This window comes from Sciurus vulgaris (genome assembly GCF_902686455.1).
Source record: "Sciurus vulgaris genome assembly, chromosome: 12".
Lineage (NCBI taxonomy): Eukaryota > Metazoa > Chordata > Mammalia > Rodentia > Sciuridae > Sciurus > Sciurus vulgaris.
Window position 1 is genome coordinate 110,059,994 of NC_136473.1, and position 16,111 is coordinate 110,076,104.

At 43.1% G+C, this 16,111-nt stretch overlaps 1 protein-coding gene across 1 annotated transcript; it reads left to right on the forward strand.

The window, feature by feature from the left end:
- Positions 1-1,470: 1,470 nt before the first annotated feature.
- On the forward strand, positions 1,471-8,775 carry LOC306641731 (E-selectin-like). Its single transcript, XM_079106975.1, has 10 exons — positions 1,471-1,757; positions 2,409-2,792; positions 3,261-3,368; positions 3,535-3,720; positions 3,998-4,186; positions 4,373-4,549; positions 5,074-5,184; positions 5,903-5,924; positions 6,027-6,108; positions 6,972-8,775. The coding sequence occupies exons 1-9, from the start codon at positions 1,721-1,723 to the stop codon at positions 6,082-6,084; spliced, it is 1,272 nt and encodes a 423-aa protein (XP_078963101.1). The 5' UTR covers positions 1,471-1,720; the 3' UTR covers positions 6,085-6,108; positions 6,972-8,775.
- Positions 8,776-16,111: the final 7,336 nt, after the last annotated feature.

The window sequence follows — 16,111 nt, forward strand, 5'->3', positions numbered from 1 at the left end:
GTTCCTTTTATTAATCACCGGAATTTTCCTTGTTTTTCCTAGTTTGGCCCATGTCTTGGTATCTTTGTGAACACAGAAAGATGCAGAACACACAAGAGAAAAACAAGCCTTTCCCACCTGTCCTCACGTCAGCTGAGAGGCCTTTCCAGATCTCCTGTTTTAAGAAGCTAGAGTCACAGAAGTTAACTTGACTTGAACTCTAAAAACCCAAGGAACATGGAGGCAGAAATGACCCACTTGCTGTCACGTCACTTAAATTAAATAAGATGCCAGATGGGAATGGATGTGCGACTGTATCTACCCAAAAGCAGCGTCACACTTAAGCACAAGAACGTAGGACTCTATGTACATCACTCAGTGGCATTTAGACATAGATGCTGAAAACTGTGTTCTGTAGGAAAGAAAAAACAAAACAAAACTGTAGAAAGGGGTCATGGCAAAAATTGGGAAATGTTGAAAACAATCATGAAAGATACAAAAACTATCTCAAATTTTCCGACAAAGAAGGGGTCATTGTTAACATTTTTCCCCAGTTTTTATTCTTTGAAGTGCATATTTTGACATATTTAAATAAAATTTGCGTTAGCTAATATGAGTAGATGTAGTTTTTAATCTTTATTTTTTCACAGAACAAACTATGAACATCTAAATCTATTTTCCATTTTTTCAGTTTGTGAAAACAAGGTGCTATTTCAAATATTTGAGTGGAAGATATTACTCTAAGTAATTTAGCTATAGCCAACATGCAGATCCTGAGGAATAATGTTTCCTTTTGATGATTCCCCTGGGAGACAGTGCACAATCAATGTGCTAAGTTGGTGGCTGAACAAGAAACAGAACGTGACTGTTGATCCACCATTGACAGCTACAGATGAGAAAATTGAGGACAGAGAAACAAAGACAACAGAAATCCTTAGCTTACTCATGTGTATGAAGCTGATTGCTACCACAGTTACATGAGCAGCACTACAATAAACAAAGTCTTGAAACAATTTTGAAAAACTAGACTTCATGCTATTAGAATGAAAAGTCAGGCATCTATGTCATCTCAATGAAAGTGTGTGTAAAACACAAAGGCATAAGAGGGAGAATTAACTTTGGGGACAGTACTTCTGACATCACTGTAATTTTTAGCATTGTGGATATTCCCGGGAAAATTTCTGGACGCCGTTGAGGATTTCCTCCTGGCTGGATTTGGAGAGTCTGCTGTTGCTCACAGGAAGCAAGCCCTGCTATAAAGGGCCCAGCAGAGGCGATGCTCAACAGGGCTTGGCTGACTTTGCATCAGAAACGCCCAGGAGCAGGAGACAGAGCATCGCCACTCACCTGAGCAGTCTCAGCCCAAGGACCAGCGCAGAACAGTAAGTGCAGCCTTCATTGCAAGAGCGGCCTCGAACCAGGAGACAGATTCATCAGTATGAACCGATGTGCAGACAGACTTCTGATAAGAGATCCGAGCAAGCTTTAATTGTATTGGGGTTAAAGCCTGTCTTGTTTCTTTTGCCTAAATGAGGAAAATCGTAAATTTTGTATTTATTCATTCCAGTAACACCTTTCAGATAAATACATGCTACTGGGATCCTTTATCTCGAACCTCATGCTGGTGCCTTAAACATCAGAATGATTTGAGTAACTGGCTGCCTAACTTTTCCTTCTGTAATTAATTTTTCTCCCCAGGAAAACTCTTCAAGTCTAACCCACTGGTGAGAAGCCTGAAGTCATGATTGCTTCCCAGATCCTCTCCACTCTCACTTTTGGTAAGTCGCTGTCATGAGATGGGCCAGGGCTTCTCGTCTCCTCCCTACTGACACCAGAGACCAGGTTATTCTTCCTGGTGTGGGGCTGTCCTGTGCGTGCTGGGTGTTTAGCAGCAGCCAGGCCTCTACCTGCCTGGCGTGAGGGAAACTGACTTCTTAGTGTCCTATTTCCATCTGTGTAAATATTGATCAAAAATGGTCTATGCAGGCATTGTGACAATTCAGTGATATGGTAGTTTAGGTGTCTGGGGGCATCTGGACAAATCTGAAGAGGGCAGCAATCTGACGGTTGTGGTGACTTTATATTCCCAAAGATATGATTTTGGTTGTGAGTGCCTCGCATGGTGCCTGGTGGCTCATATTAAGGCTCAGTACTGCAGAATCAGAGGCAGAATCACAAGAATCCTGTTAGGAGGGTGAGAACAGAGCCCTGGGTGGCCAGGCACAGAGAGGGGCACAGTGATGCTGCTTTCTCTCATCTCTCCTCCTACTACTTTTCCAAAGGTGAATGACTTTGTCATCCTAATCCAGACTATGTCCAAAATAAGACAACAAAGACCCAGTGAGCAGAGTTAGACCCCAGCATGTTTAAATTTAAACCCTAGTATTTATTTAAACTAAATGCTGCCATTCTTTCTCGCTTCCCTCCAGTGCTCCTCCTTAGAGAGAGCGCAGCCTGGACTTACAGTGTGTCCAGGAGAAGGATGAATTATGACGAGGCCAGCGCTTACTGTCAGCAGAGGTACACACATCTGGTCGCAATTCAAAACAAGGAGGAGATCGAGTACCTGAACGCCACGTTGAGCTATTCTCCAAGTTACTACTGGATCGGAATCAGAAAGGTCAATGGCGTGTGGGTCTGGGTGGGGACCCAGAAGCCCCTGACCGAAGAAGCCGAGAACTGGGCTCCAGGAGAACCAAACAACAAGCAGAACAACGAGGACTGCGTGGAGATCTACATCAAGAGACCGGAAGGCTCTGGCATGTGGAACGATGAGAGATGCAGCAAGAGGAAGCTTGCGCTGTGCTACACAGGTAGGGAGCCCCAGGCCGCCGCGCACTGACGACTCGCAGTGGCAGCAACTGGCCTCCACTGTGGTCCTTGGCTCTGCAGGATACGATGCGTCCCGGCTAAGGCCCCCTTTACTCCTTTGTGCAGACGTTGGCAGGAAGCTGTGTACTGTGTGGCCTGAGCACACACGGGAGGGCCACACAGACCCAGGTGGCAGCTCAGTCACTCGTTTAGTTTTGGCAGGGGAACTGTCTTCTGGCTTGTGATGCAGGGACACCCAAGCGTGGTACAGCTGCAGCTCCTCCCCTGTCTCCAAAATTAGTATCCAATACAGAAAGATGAGCCTGGAGCTCAGATCTGGCATTCTGTGCAGCACCATTAAAATCCCGGGCACCCCGTACCCAGGTGATGCCCACTGCACACTGCTGATCCCAACAGTAACCAATTCTTTACAAGCACAACAACTGCCCTGGTGGCTTGTGTTCCCACAGCCGCCTGCACCCAGGCCTCCTGCAGTGGCCATGGCGAGTGTATCGAGACCGTCAACAACTACACCTGCAGGTGCCAGCCCGGCTTCCGTGGACTCGAGTGTGAGCAAGGTAAGTTGTTGTCACCTCCCCCTTCACTTGGGACCGAGGCCCCTTCCTTCCCAGCTGCTCTGGAGTGTGGCCTGCATATCTTCCCTCCCTGGACCAGTCAGAGCCTGTCTTCCTCCCTCCGTCGGAGGCAAGGGATGGGCAGAACTCAACTGGGTCCCCTTTGCAGTTGTGACCTGTGAAGCACAGAAGGACCCCGAGCATGGAAGGCTGGACTGCACTGCACCCTTTGGGACCTTCAGCTACAGTTCCTCCTGCTCCGTCAGCTGCGATGAGGGCTACCTGCCAAGCAGCACGGAGACCAGCCGGTGTACGTCCTCTGGGGAATGGAGTGCTCCTCCTCCCACCTGCAAAGGTAAGCCTCCTTCAGACGCGAGGACAGTCCCCACTCACCCTCATCAACCCAGGCTCCTATCCAACCCCAGGGGAAGCTCTTTTGGTGGTCATCTTAGTAAATCGTATGCGGTCTCTGAGGGACACGCTTGGTTTGAGAGCCCAATATGTTAGGGTGCTGTCTTTGTTTCCATTTGATTTAAGATAAAAGCCACCAGGGAGCCCAGGCTCAACTGCCTGGAGAGCCCTGCAGCCGCCTGGCACACACAGGCTGCACAGGGCTCGCTCTTGCCTTCCAGTTGTGCAGTGTGCTGCTCTCTCTGCGCCCCGGAACGGCTCCGTGAGGTGCACTCCTTCCCCCACTGGGAAGTTCCCCTACAAGTCCTCTTGCACCTTCCACTGTGAGGACGGCTTTGACCTACATGGATCAGCTCAGCTGGAGTGCACATCTCAGGGACAGTGGACACATGAGGTCCCCTCCTGCCAAGGTAGTTGGAGTTCAGGTCACACACCTTGTAAGATTGTGACCCTCAGTGGCTTCAGGGCTTTGGTCCTAATTTCCTACATGCTGAGTCCTTTGCAGGGTTTATAAGTTGCACTTCTTGGTGACTTAGGGTGCTTTAGAAGCTTCCAGCAGTTTTCCTAACCTCCACCCTTGTGCCTGTCATTTGCAGTGGTACAGTGCTCAAGCCTGGCAGCTCTAGGAAAGGTCAACGTGAGCTGCAGTGGAGAGCCTGTGGCTGGCACTGTGTGTGAGTTTGCATGTCCCGAAGGCTGGACGCTCAATGGCTCTGCGGCTCTGACGTGTGGTGCTACAGGACACTGGTCTGGGACACTTCCTACCTGTGAAGGTGATGCATTGACTGATGCTGGCTGCCGGGTGACCAGAGAGAAGCGAGGGAGCCCTGTTGCCATAGCGATTAAAGATGCCTTGTGTCCATATCAGAATGATTACTCAGCTGGGCACATTTATGCTTATGGAGATAGGCAGGAGACAGAGACCGGGCATGTGGGTGGAAAGGGGAGAATTCCAACAAATGGCAAAGGAGACCTGGAGAGGAAAGGAAGAGGGTGCAATGGAAGTGAGAGAGAGAGAGAGAGAGAGAGAGAGAGAGAGAGAGAGAGAGAGAGAGAGAGAGAGAGGATGCAGGTGCAGCCAGCATCCAGCAGGCAAGGTAGAGTTCTGCCTGGCAGCGGTGGGCACCCAAGGCAGGCTGGACAGGTCTCAACAGCCTGTTATTCCACCTCTGCCTCATGACTTGATCCAGACAGCGCTGGTGCTCCTGGGCACCAATGTAACAGAAAAGGTGACGTGGACGGGCAGGAAGATTTTCAAGCCAGGTCCTCATGGCCACCCTCCCCTCTGTTGCCCTAGCTCTGCCTGAGTCCAGCATTCCCTTGGCAGCCGGACTTTCTGCTGCAGGAACCTCTCTCCTAACAGTGACATCAGTTCTCCTCTGGCTTCTGAAAAGCTTTCGGAAGAAAGGTGAGTTTTTGAATGTGCTCCAAAAATATTTTTGAACATATTAATTTTTTGTCATTGATGATTGATGGTTTCTCTTGCAAATTCATACAGTAACTACAATCTAGTTATTGGACAAACTATAACATCTGTTTTATTATTAAGCAAAAGTTGTAGGAAAGAGTTCATAAGCATCCCAAAGTTTGAAGTGTTTTAGGAAAATAAATGCAAGGATGCTAATATTGCTCAACTCCAGGGGGCACTATTTGTATTCAATACCGTATTGTCTCTGGAGTTTTGTTGATTTGTGCTCCCAGGGAAATGGATGAAATCATTTCTTTAAAGAGTATTTGGAATACAGTCTTAAACTTGGAGATACCTCCTAAGGAATATGCAAACCCATCTATCCAAACTCATGGATTGTTCGGTCTACAGAGTATTTTAAACAAATTTAAACTAAGTTCAGACATTTAAGAAATAAGAAAATTTTAGGTTAAAAAAATCCTGATTTTGGGCTTGTCATGAAATGGCGAAGCCTGTGACTAGTGGCTGCCGTCAGAAAGCTGCCGTGTCCTTTGAAGGCTGTGCACCGTGCATTCACTTCAGTGACCTGGTCGTGTACCCTGACTGTTACCGAGCCCAGTGCACTGAGCTTGCAGGCCCTGATGATCAGGTCATATTGTGTCTGGATTTGCAATTAAAAGTCATTTGGTCTAAAGGAATGGTTTTCTTTCTCTTGCAGCAAGGAAATTTGTCCCTGCTAGGTAAGCTGCATTCCTGTACAATGCATGCTGTGAACATTCTAAACATTTTCCTCTCTTCCTGCTGGAAACAGTGGCTCATTAGTGTTCTTATGTATCCCACAGCAGCTGCCAAAGCCTGGAATCCCATGGAAACTACCAGATGCCTTCAGATTCCATCTAAGCTCAAAGGACTCTGGTGAGACTTGTAAGTGGAAGTCACGAGGGAACATTCTCTCTGGCGCTCTGCTCATCCTTGGGCCCCTCCGAACCTGCCATTTCCCACAGGGACTCTCCATCTCCATGGCGCTTGCTGGAAAGTCATTTTGTTTCTTTGCAGGAGAGGGAAGAAACAGAGATCTGGCTTTCCCGGGCCATTTCCTCTATGAAAGATAATAACGATGGTGACAGTTGACCCTTATGTGGCACTTACTGTGCCCTAGAAACTGCTCTAAGCTAGGAGCCCCATGAGATAGGGATGACTGCTCTATTTTTCCTCATTTACAAGGAGCAAAGGAGGCAGAGAGAAGTCAAGTGACTTGCCTGAAGTCTCAAAGCCCCCAAGTGGTGGAGCTGGGACGTAAACCCAGGCAGTCTGGTTCTAGCATCTGTGTTCTTAAGCTTCTGCTCTGCTTGGGAGGATTTGTAATGGTCAAGTGAAGTCCCTTGCAATACATTTAAAAAAATCAATATCTGATTTTTGTGCAATTTTAAGTGTATAGAAAAATTGAGCAGCGTTTTGACATCTTTAGAGTTACCTGCATCTCGTCCTAGCATGACTCCTCGGATGCAGTTGATGGAGCTGTAGAGATGTAGTATTATTAACGTCCCAAGGCTACTTTAAGGTTCACTGTGTTGTGCATTCTGCCGGGTTTCACAGATGTGTGATCCCCTGTAGCCACTTGAGGGTGCCATGGAGAACAGTTTCCCTGTCCTCGTTGAAGAGCACTGGATGTTGCTCTTTGGGTGACCCCAGCCAGAGTGCACGCTGTGTGTGCTAGAACGTGTACTCTGTTGTCACCTCCAGTATGCACAAGTGTCCTGATGACACACGTTTGCTTGCACTTGCAGGAACCCTAGTGCATCCTGGGAACTAGAGTGACTCACTGAAGACAGCAGAGCTGTCCTGGGCCCCTGGCCTTCCTGGACATTGTACCTGTGCCTTGACAGCTGGGACCACGACTTCAGTGGATGAGAGTTCAGAGCCAAGGACAGCCTTCCACTAAAAGACACAAAGCAGAAGAAAGCCTTCTGTTTCCTATTCCCAGGATAGAAAGTGCTGGCCACTGAAGAGAGAGGATCGTCTTCAATTCAAGTTGAAGAGACCAAGGCTCTGGACTCTCAGAATTCCTTTCCTAACTCTCCCTGGAGGCTCTGAATCTCAGTGGAGAAACCATGTCTCCTGGCTGTTTCTCTTTAGCCCTTCACAGTGTTGCAACTGCCAGTTACAGAATTGCCTTCAGAGGGGTACATAATAATCATGAGCAGTTTACAGAAAACCAATTAGCCAAAGATATTTTACTTCTAACTTAAAAAAACAAAACAAACAAACAAACAAAAAAAATGGATTTTAATGCCCAGAGATGACTGCATAGGAGGTTGTTCCTGGTGCAAGGTGCAAATCCTACTTAATGCTCAGTGCAAGGATCACCAAGCACTGTCTTAATCATCTTTACCTCTACAGAACTCAGTGCTTTTAACATGTTCTTAAAGGTTGTGCTCATTCTATTCACCTTGAATATAGCATAATCTTCTAGAATTAATTCAGTACAAAAGTTAAAGGTACTTGAAAAATTTGTAAATGTTGTTGACTATGATAGGGTAAAAGTTATTGATCCTAGATCATCACCTTCTTATTTATTAACAAATTTGAATGTGATACCTGCAGTAGATTTATATCAAATAATAAAATACATGATCAGGGTGACGTTCTGAGAATTTTACTACAGTTTTTTTAAAACATGGTACTATGAAGAGAGTAAAAGCTGAACAAAGGGTTTGTATTTCATTACTACATTTTTCACATATTTTTGCTTTCTTATGTTGAAAAACTTCTATGAGGCCAAATATTCCAATTTGGTAAAAGCATCCATGCAAACCAATGAATGTATAATTTTGTGACTTCCTTTGTAAAAAAGTAATGTAGACATATGAATGTGCTTTGCCTTCCTACAAAAGTGTTTGTCAGATGTAAACATGTAATTATTTTGTACTACTTACGGGTTTCAAATACATAAGAATTAATCATGTAAAGCACCACCTGTGGATTTTCAAAGAGCGGATGTCTAATGATTGTTTCTTGGTTGTAGTATTTTGTGCTAGGTGTCTTGGAGAGGGGGCAGTTTGTGTGTGTGAGCAATGTTTCCAAGGAGAGTTTAAAACTCCTAAGGAACTTCCAGGTATTACCAAGGATGAGACATTCTTGGTCCATAAGTGTCCAAGTTGCCCACACCAAAGCTTTCCCACATTTCCCTTAACTTAACATGTTGAAAAAGAAATTTTCAAGTAAGTGCTGACTATCGTCAGTGGCAGAACCAGCAATAACCAGGGAGGTGTGATAATGATGAGAAAGCAGCGGTTTCTTAAGGGACAGAAGGACTCAGGGGAGGGGGGACTATTGTGATCAGATTACATATGGAAAGAGTTATTATTTTCTCTGAAATTGCTCAAATGTTGTAAATATTTATATATCTGCATTATAAATAACTGCATGAAACATAAATGTGGTCTGTGTTTGGGTTCTGTATGTTTTACATTATGATTTAAAAGTATTTAACAGTTTTAAAGTATGTATTTATTTTAGGTTTTGTCAGCTTTATTATACTTGACATGGCATTACAAAGTTTGACAATAAATATGTGCATATTTATTTCCAGTATGGGCTCTTTCTTAAAATTTTTATTGCATTTAGATAAAACTTCAACACAATGAAATACACTATTTTGAACTGTGCAAGCTCAAGCAACCAGCGGCACACTCTAACCCCAGAATGTCCTATCTCCCCAAAAGAAACCCATTCCATTAGCAGTTCCTCCACCTTCTTCCCTTCCTCCTGTCCTGGCGACAGCTAACCTGTTTCTGCAGCTGTGGATCCGCCTATTCTGGGGATTTCTCACACGCAGATCGCAGGGGACCTCTGTCTGGGCTCCTCCCCTTGGTGGTACTCCCCAGGCCACGCAGCCGCCGCTGCATGGCGCCTCCCTCTGTGTCCTGGTGGAGTCGCCTTCCACTGCAAGCACTCAGCACACTTTACTTCTCCCCTCGTCAACTCCTGGGCTTTGGGTCCTTTCCTCTTTCTGGCCACTGAGAATAATGCAGCCATGAGTGTGCAGGAACATGTTTTCAGGTAGACTTAACATCATCCATTTTTTTGACATACAACTAGCAGTGGAATTGGGACATATGGTAACCACGCTTCATCGTGGAGGAACCACCAAACCCTTTTCCAAAGGGCCTGCATCGTTTTACAGTCCCCCCAGTGATGTACAGGAGTTACCATTTCTCCACATTCTGCATAGTACTTGCTATTGTCTATCTTTTTGTCAGATAGGCATTCTGGTTATTTGGGTGTTTTATTCTTCTTCACTTTTGAGATGTCTGCTTAAATGTCCTGTGATGGGCTATTCTCTGGATCAAGTTGACTGGACTAAGGGATGCCCAGATAGCTGGTGAACTTTATTTCTATGAGTGTCTGTCGGTCTGTCAGGGTGTTTCCAGAAGAGATTATCATTACAATTGGTAGACTGAGAAAGCACATTGCCTTCACCAATGTGGGTGGGTCTCATCCAATCTGCTTCACAAGAAGTTGGAGAAGCTGTAGGAAGTGTGAGCTGTGGCATCCATCTTCTCTGGCCCTCCTTGTTCCTGAGCCTTGGGGCTTGAGCTGAATTATATCACCAGGTTTCATTGCAGATAGCAGACCATGGGAGTTCTCAGTCTCCATAATGGCATGAATTAATTCCTACAATAAATCTGTGCACATATGCACATGTGTGTGCATGGACACACACACACACACACACACACACACACACACACACTTTATTGGTTGTGGTTCTCTGGAGAGCTCTAAAACATGACAACTCACTCCTTAAACTAGGTCTCCTCTTTAAAGTTCTCATAACCCATATTTTTATTCCTTCCTTCAATTGTAATGAGTTTTTATTTGTATAGTTTTTAATGTCTGCTTTCCTACCAGACTTCAAGTTCATAAGAGGTAAGGACAAATCACTGTATTCATTGGTGTGTTCCCTATAATCTAGTATATTCCTGATATGTAACAGATACTTGACAGATATTTGTTGAATGAATAAATTAGGAGGTAAGTGAATGAATGAATGCATACTTGGTCTTGTGATAAGGAACAGGATCACTTTCCACAGATGGAATGAATTGTCTCATCGAATGTTTAAAATGCAGTTGTGTGGGGTTGGGAGCATGGCTCAGTGCTAGAACATTTGCCTAGAAAGTGTGAGGCCCTGAGTTCAACCCCAGTACTGAGAATGAAAAGGAAAATGTATATTTATCAAATCCACCTCCCTTGCCAGTTTTCTCTCACACATACGTGTCTATCTCTCAGAAAGCTCAGCAGTTATTTTGACTCCAAATCTAGTAATGAATCTATTCAGAGGGTAGGGGGTGTGTCAAGAAATAGGAAGTAGAAAAACTTCACAAGAACATGCCACAAAGAAGAAAGGAAAAGTAAAGATACTGAGGGAAAAATCATCTTGCATTGAATAAGCAGTATAGACGCTTAGCATAAATCCATATGGTCACATATTTTTGTAAAATCTATAAAAGAAAGGTACTTAAAATTTTTTTTTAGCTGTTGATGGACCTTTATTTTATTTATTTATATGTGGTGCTGAGATTCAAACCCAGTGATTCACACATGCTAGGCAAGCACTCTTCCACTGAGCCACAACCGCAGTCCAAGAAAGGTACTTTTATATTCCTTTTAGTAAAGAGATTCTAAACCGTATAAAATTCAGTCCATGCAAAATTCTAAATCTGTCCTTGACTGCTACAGTTTGGATTCTGAATATCCCTCAAAGACTCATGAGTTGACAGCTTGGTGCCCAGGGTAGAGCTTTGGGGGTTGTTTCAGCCTTTGAAAGGCGGGGCCTGGTGGGAGGCCTTAGGTCACTGAGGGGACTGTGGGAAGCGGGCTCCTTCTTCTCTCTCTTCCTCTGCTTCCTGGCCATGAGTGAGTGGTTTCACTATGCCACCTACTCCTGCCATGATGTGCTCCTTCATCAAAGGATGGGACCTCTGATTAAGGACTAGAACCTCCAAAACTGTGAGTCGAAGTAACCCTCCTCCCTTTGCTCGAGTTTGCATCTGCACTGACCCCCAAGGCCCATGTGTTGAAGGCTTGGTCTCCAGGGCAGCGCTCTCTGGATGGGGCTGAACCTTTAGAAGGTAGGGCCTGATCAAAGAAGTTAGATCTCTGGATATGTATCACACACAAACATAAACACGTGTATTTATGTACACATATACATAAAACATTTAGTGTGCTTTTATACATAAATATTTTGTTGTTGTTGTTGTTGTTGTTTTTCAGTGCTGGGGATTGAACCCAGGGCCTTGTGCTTGCGAGGCAAGCACTCTACCAACTGAGCTATATCCCCAACCCCAATATATATGTATATTTATTAGTTTATTATCTAAGTTATTTTGTTATAGTGATGAAAATATTACTAATGCATTGGCCCAACCCAGAATATTCTGATTCAGTAGGTTTGGGGGTAAATGCTGTGCCTTTTGTTTATTTATTTTTTCCAATGTCACTCTAAGTGACTTTGATACATAGTTAGGTTTGGAAATCACTGATGAAGGACTGAACACGGATCAGGCTCAATGGGTTCCTGATATTTAGATTCTACTTTTTTTTTTTTTTTTTTTTTTTTTCTGGAGCTTTGCCACCATGTATTGGGACATAAACGGTGTAACATTATGTAGTTTGCAAAGAACTAATTAGCAACATTCACTTTCACATAGCAGTGAGGATTCACACAACTCCTTTTGTGTGTGTGTCTGTTGAGGAGCTACTGACTCTTTATGCTGAGGAATTCAAGGTTTTGCTTGTACTGGCTTGTAGCAATGTAGCTCTTGCAGTGAGGAAGGAAAGGAGACTGAATATAAAATTAACAGTTGTAAACACCAGGAAAACAGTTATTTGGTTTACTTTTTAAACTCCTGTTATGAAATCAGTCTATGTCTGGCAATAGCGCAGCAAACAGCAGAAGTTAATAAGGAGAAGGCTGACGGCTAGTAATGAAGGCTCGAGAAGAAGGACATGAGACACTAACAGGTGTCCAGCACTCACCTCCATCACCACAAATGAACCACAGTGACAGTGGATAGTTGCTTTTGGAGGTGGGTGTGTGAGCAAATGTCGGTAATCAGCAAGAGATAGTCTTGGAAATGTGTAATATCCAGAGACCTGGGGCAGCAAAGGAAGAAGAGCGAAATACCCTGGCACTGCCACCGTGGCCCAATGGCAGGGGAAGGGGACAAGGATGAAAGTGAGAGTCCCAGCAAACACCACGTCAGAGTGGGTGCTGGCAATACAGTGCCTGCAAAGTCTCACAACCTCACGGGCCTGCAGTCCACCTATGTAAGTGGCCTAGAATCTGCACAGTAGCCCTGCTTTGGAAAAGGATCTCACATCAGCTCTGAGCCAGCACCCAGGGTGCTGTAGCCAGGAGCCCTGTTGAAAAGGGAGCTACCGTCTGAACTGGGACTTCTCTAGGAGTCAGAAGCCCTGGCATATTAGCACCTCTGCAGCTCCACGGATATTACCCTGCACCAACCCCCACATGCAGCCCAGCCCTCATCAAGGGCCCTCCTGGACTGCAGGGGGAAATCACCATAAATGCATTTCAAAAGGGCTCAGAAAAGCAGGAACAAAGAAAACCCCAAATTCATAGATGGAAAGATATAACAAAAATCAGAGCAGAAATAAACAAAATAGAACCTAAAAATAAATAAATACAAAAGATCAATGAAACAAACGATGTTTTTTTGTTTTTGTTTTTGGTGTTTTTTTTTTTTTTTTTTTTTTTTTTTGAGGAGGGGCAGCAATCAAACATTCAGCTAGACTAACCAAGGAAAAAAGACCCCAAAAATGAAATTAGAGGTTAAAAACAGAAATTATAACTGATACCACAGAATTACAAGGTATCTTTAAAGAATATTTTGAAAAACTATTTACTAAGAGATTAGAAAGCCTAGAAGAAATTAACGTATTTCTAGAAAAGTATGACCTGCCAAGATTGGACCATGAGAGCGTAAAAAACTTGAACAGACCAGTAACAAGTAGTTAGATCAGAAAAAAGTAGATCTAGAAAAGTTTCTCCCAAAAGAAAAGCTCAAACCAAATGGCTTCACTGCTGCATTTTACCAAACTTTTGAAGAACTAACACAGATTCTTCTCAAAATATTACACAGAATTGAAAGGGTGAGGACCTTTCCAAACTCAACCTTTAAGTCTAACATCACCCCATTACCAAACAAGAAAGGACATAGCAACAACAAAACTAGGGACCACTATCCTTGATGAAAACAGATGCACAAGCTCTCAGTGAAACATCACCAAATTGAATTCAACAACATTATCAAATGATCATTCACCACAATCAAGTGGGTTTTATCCCAGGGATCTAAGAATGATGCAATGTAAACAAATCAATAAACATTATACATCCATCAACAGAATGAAGGATAGAAATCATACGTTCATCACAAAGGATGCAGAAAAGCATTTGGTAAATTTCAACATCCCATGAACACATGAAGTATAGGAGAAAAATAACTAAACAAAACAAAGGGTATTTATGACAAGTCCACAGACTAAATGTGGAAAAGCTGAAAGAATTTTCTCTAAGATCAGAAATAAGAAAATGTGTACATTTTAACCACTCTTATTCAATACAATATAAGAAATTTTAGCCAGAATAATTAGGAGATATAAGAAAATAAAGGCATGGGAGTATGAAGGGAGTTAGTCACTTTCTTGTTTTCAAATGATAAGGTTCTAAATATACAGGAACCTAAATATTCCACCAAAAGACTGTTAGAACTGATAAATGAATTAGGAAAGTAGCAGGATATGAAATTAGCATATAAAAGTCAATAATCTTTCTATACACCAACAATAAAATTGTTGATAAAACATGAAAGAATTCCATTTATACAATAGCTGCAAAAACCTAATAGAACATTGAGAAAATAAACTTAACCAATGAATTGAAAGACTACCAGAATGAAGATTAAAACAATGACAAAAGAAATAGAAGACATTCCAGAAAACAGAAGACATCCCATATTCATGGATTGGAAGAATTAATATTGTTGAAATGTCCATGCTACCAAAAATGATTTACAAATTTAATGTAACCACCATCAAAATATTACTAATATATTCTCTCAGAACTAGTAAAAAATAATCCTTATATTCATATGGAAACAGAAAATACCATGAATAGCAAGAATTCTCTAATAAAAAGAACAAAGCTGCAGGCATTACAATGTCCATTTTAAAGACAAACTACAGAGCTGTAGTAACCAAAACAACTCCTAAAGTACAAGAAGTAAAATCAAGAATCAATAAATGGGATGGTATCAAACTAAAAAGCTTCTTCACAGCAAAGGAAACAATCAAGAATATGAAGAGAGAGACTACAAGAAAGGAGAAAACCTTTACCACCTGCACCTCAGATACAGCATTAATCTCCAGGATATAAAAAGAACTCAAACAACTTAACATCAAAGAAACAAATAACCTAATCAATAAATGGGCAAAGAAAACTGAACAGACATTTCACAGAAGAAGAAATATAATTGGTCAACAAATATATTAAAAAGTTCAACATCTCTAGCAATTAGAGAAATGCAAATTAAAACTATACTGAGATTTCATCTCAGTCCAGTCAGAATGGAAATTATCAAGAATAAAAGTAACAATAAGTGCTGGAAAGTATGTGGGGAAAAGGCACACTCATACATTGCTGGTGGGACTGCAAATCAGTGCAACCACTTTGGGAAAAGTATGGTGATTCCTCAGAAAATGTAGAATGAAGCCACAATTGACCCAGTTATTCTACTCAGCATATACCCAACAGATTTAAAATCAGCATACTATAGTGACATGGCCACATCGATGTTTATAGCAGCTCAATTAATAATTGCTAAGCTATAGGTGCCCTTCAACAGATGAATGGATAAAGTAAATGTAGTATATATACACAATGGAATGTTCTCAGCCATAAAGAAGAATGAAATTATGGCACTTGCAGTAAAGGGATAGAACTGGAGACTATCATGCTAAGTGACATAAGCCAATCCCCCAAATCAAAGACTGAATGTTTTCTCCCCAGAGGTCATAGTGTTATTCGCAGTGAGTTCACTCTAAGAGCATATATGTGTCGTGGGCCGGATGGCTAGCATATTCTCTAAATTGAAATTTTAGCATCTGATTGTTATGCAAAAGTGCTTTGAACATATAAATAAACCTTTCCTGCTTATTAAAATAGTCCTGGACAAACAGTTACCTGTGGCTGAACAAATGACTATTAATCCTGAAAGGCAGTCGATTGAAATGCTTTTTCTCTGATCTCTTGAAGCATCCTGCCAGCCCAGGTCATGCAGTGGCCATGGAGAATGTGTGGAGACCATCAACAATCACACCTGCAGCTGTGATGCTGGACACTACGGGCCGCAGTGTCAGTTTGGTAAGCCCCTCCCATTCCTTTGCTTCTTCCCCTGGGAGTCCCAGGACTCACCGTAGCTTGGTTGGGATGAAATGATATAAGCCATTCTGAGAAATGGGAAGTTGTGGTCAGCAATTATGCTTTTGCAAGGCGTTATCTTTCTGCAAAGATTCCACAAGTCAGCATGAAGTTTCATTTCACTTCGCAAGTGTTTTTGATTTCCACCTGAGACCAGGCGTGGAGAATACAAAGCCATCTTCCTCCTCTCGACCCTCGCCTACCTGCCCCCATCCACCTTCACCCTTCCCTGCTCTGCTCCACGAGGCCACCCTGTAGATTGCATCATCCCCTCACTGGTGGGCCAATTTGCAATAGGCTTGACTGACAGTTTGCTGGAAGAGACCAGGGAGTGAGGACCAGGGAAGCAAAGGCATTTCTTACCACTCTCCCTGATTTGGTGGTACCTGCCCCACTCCTCCACCCGACTCCTGAGGA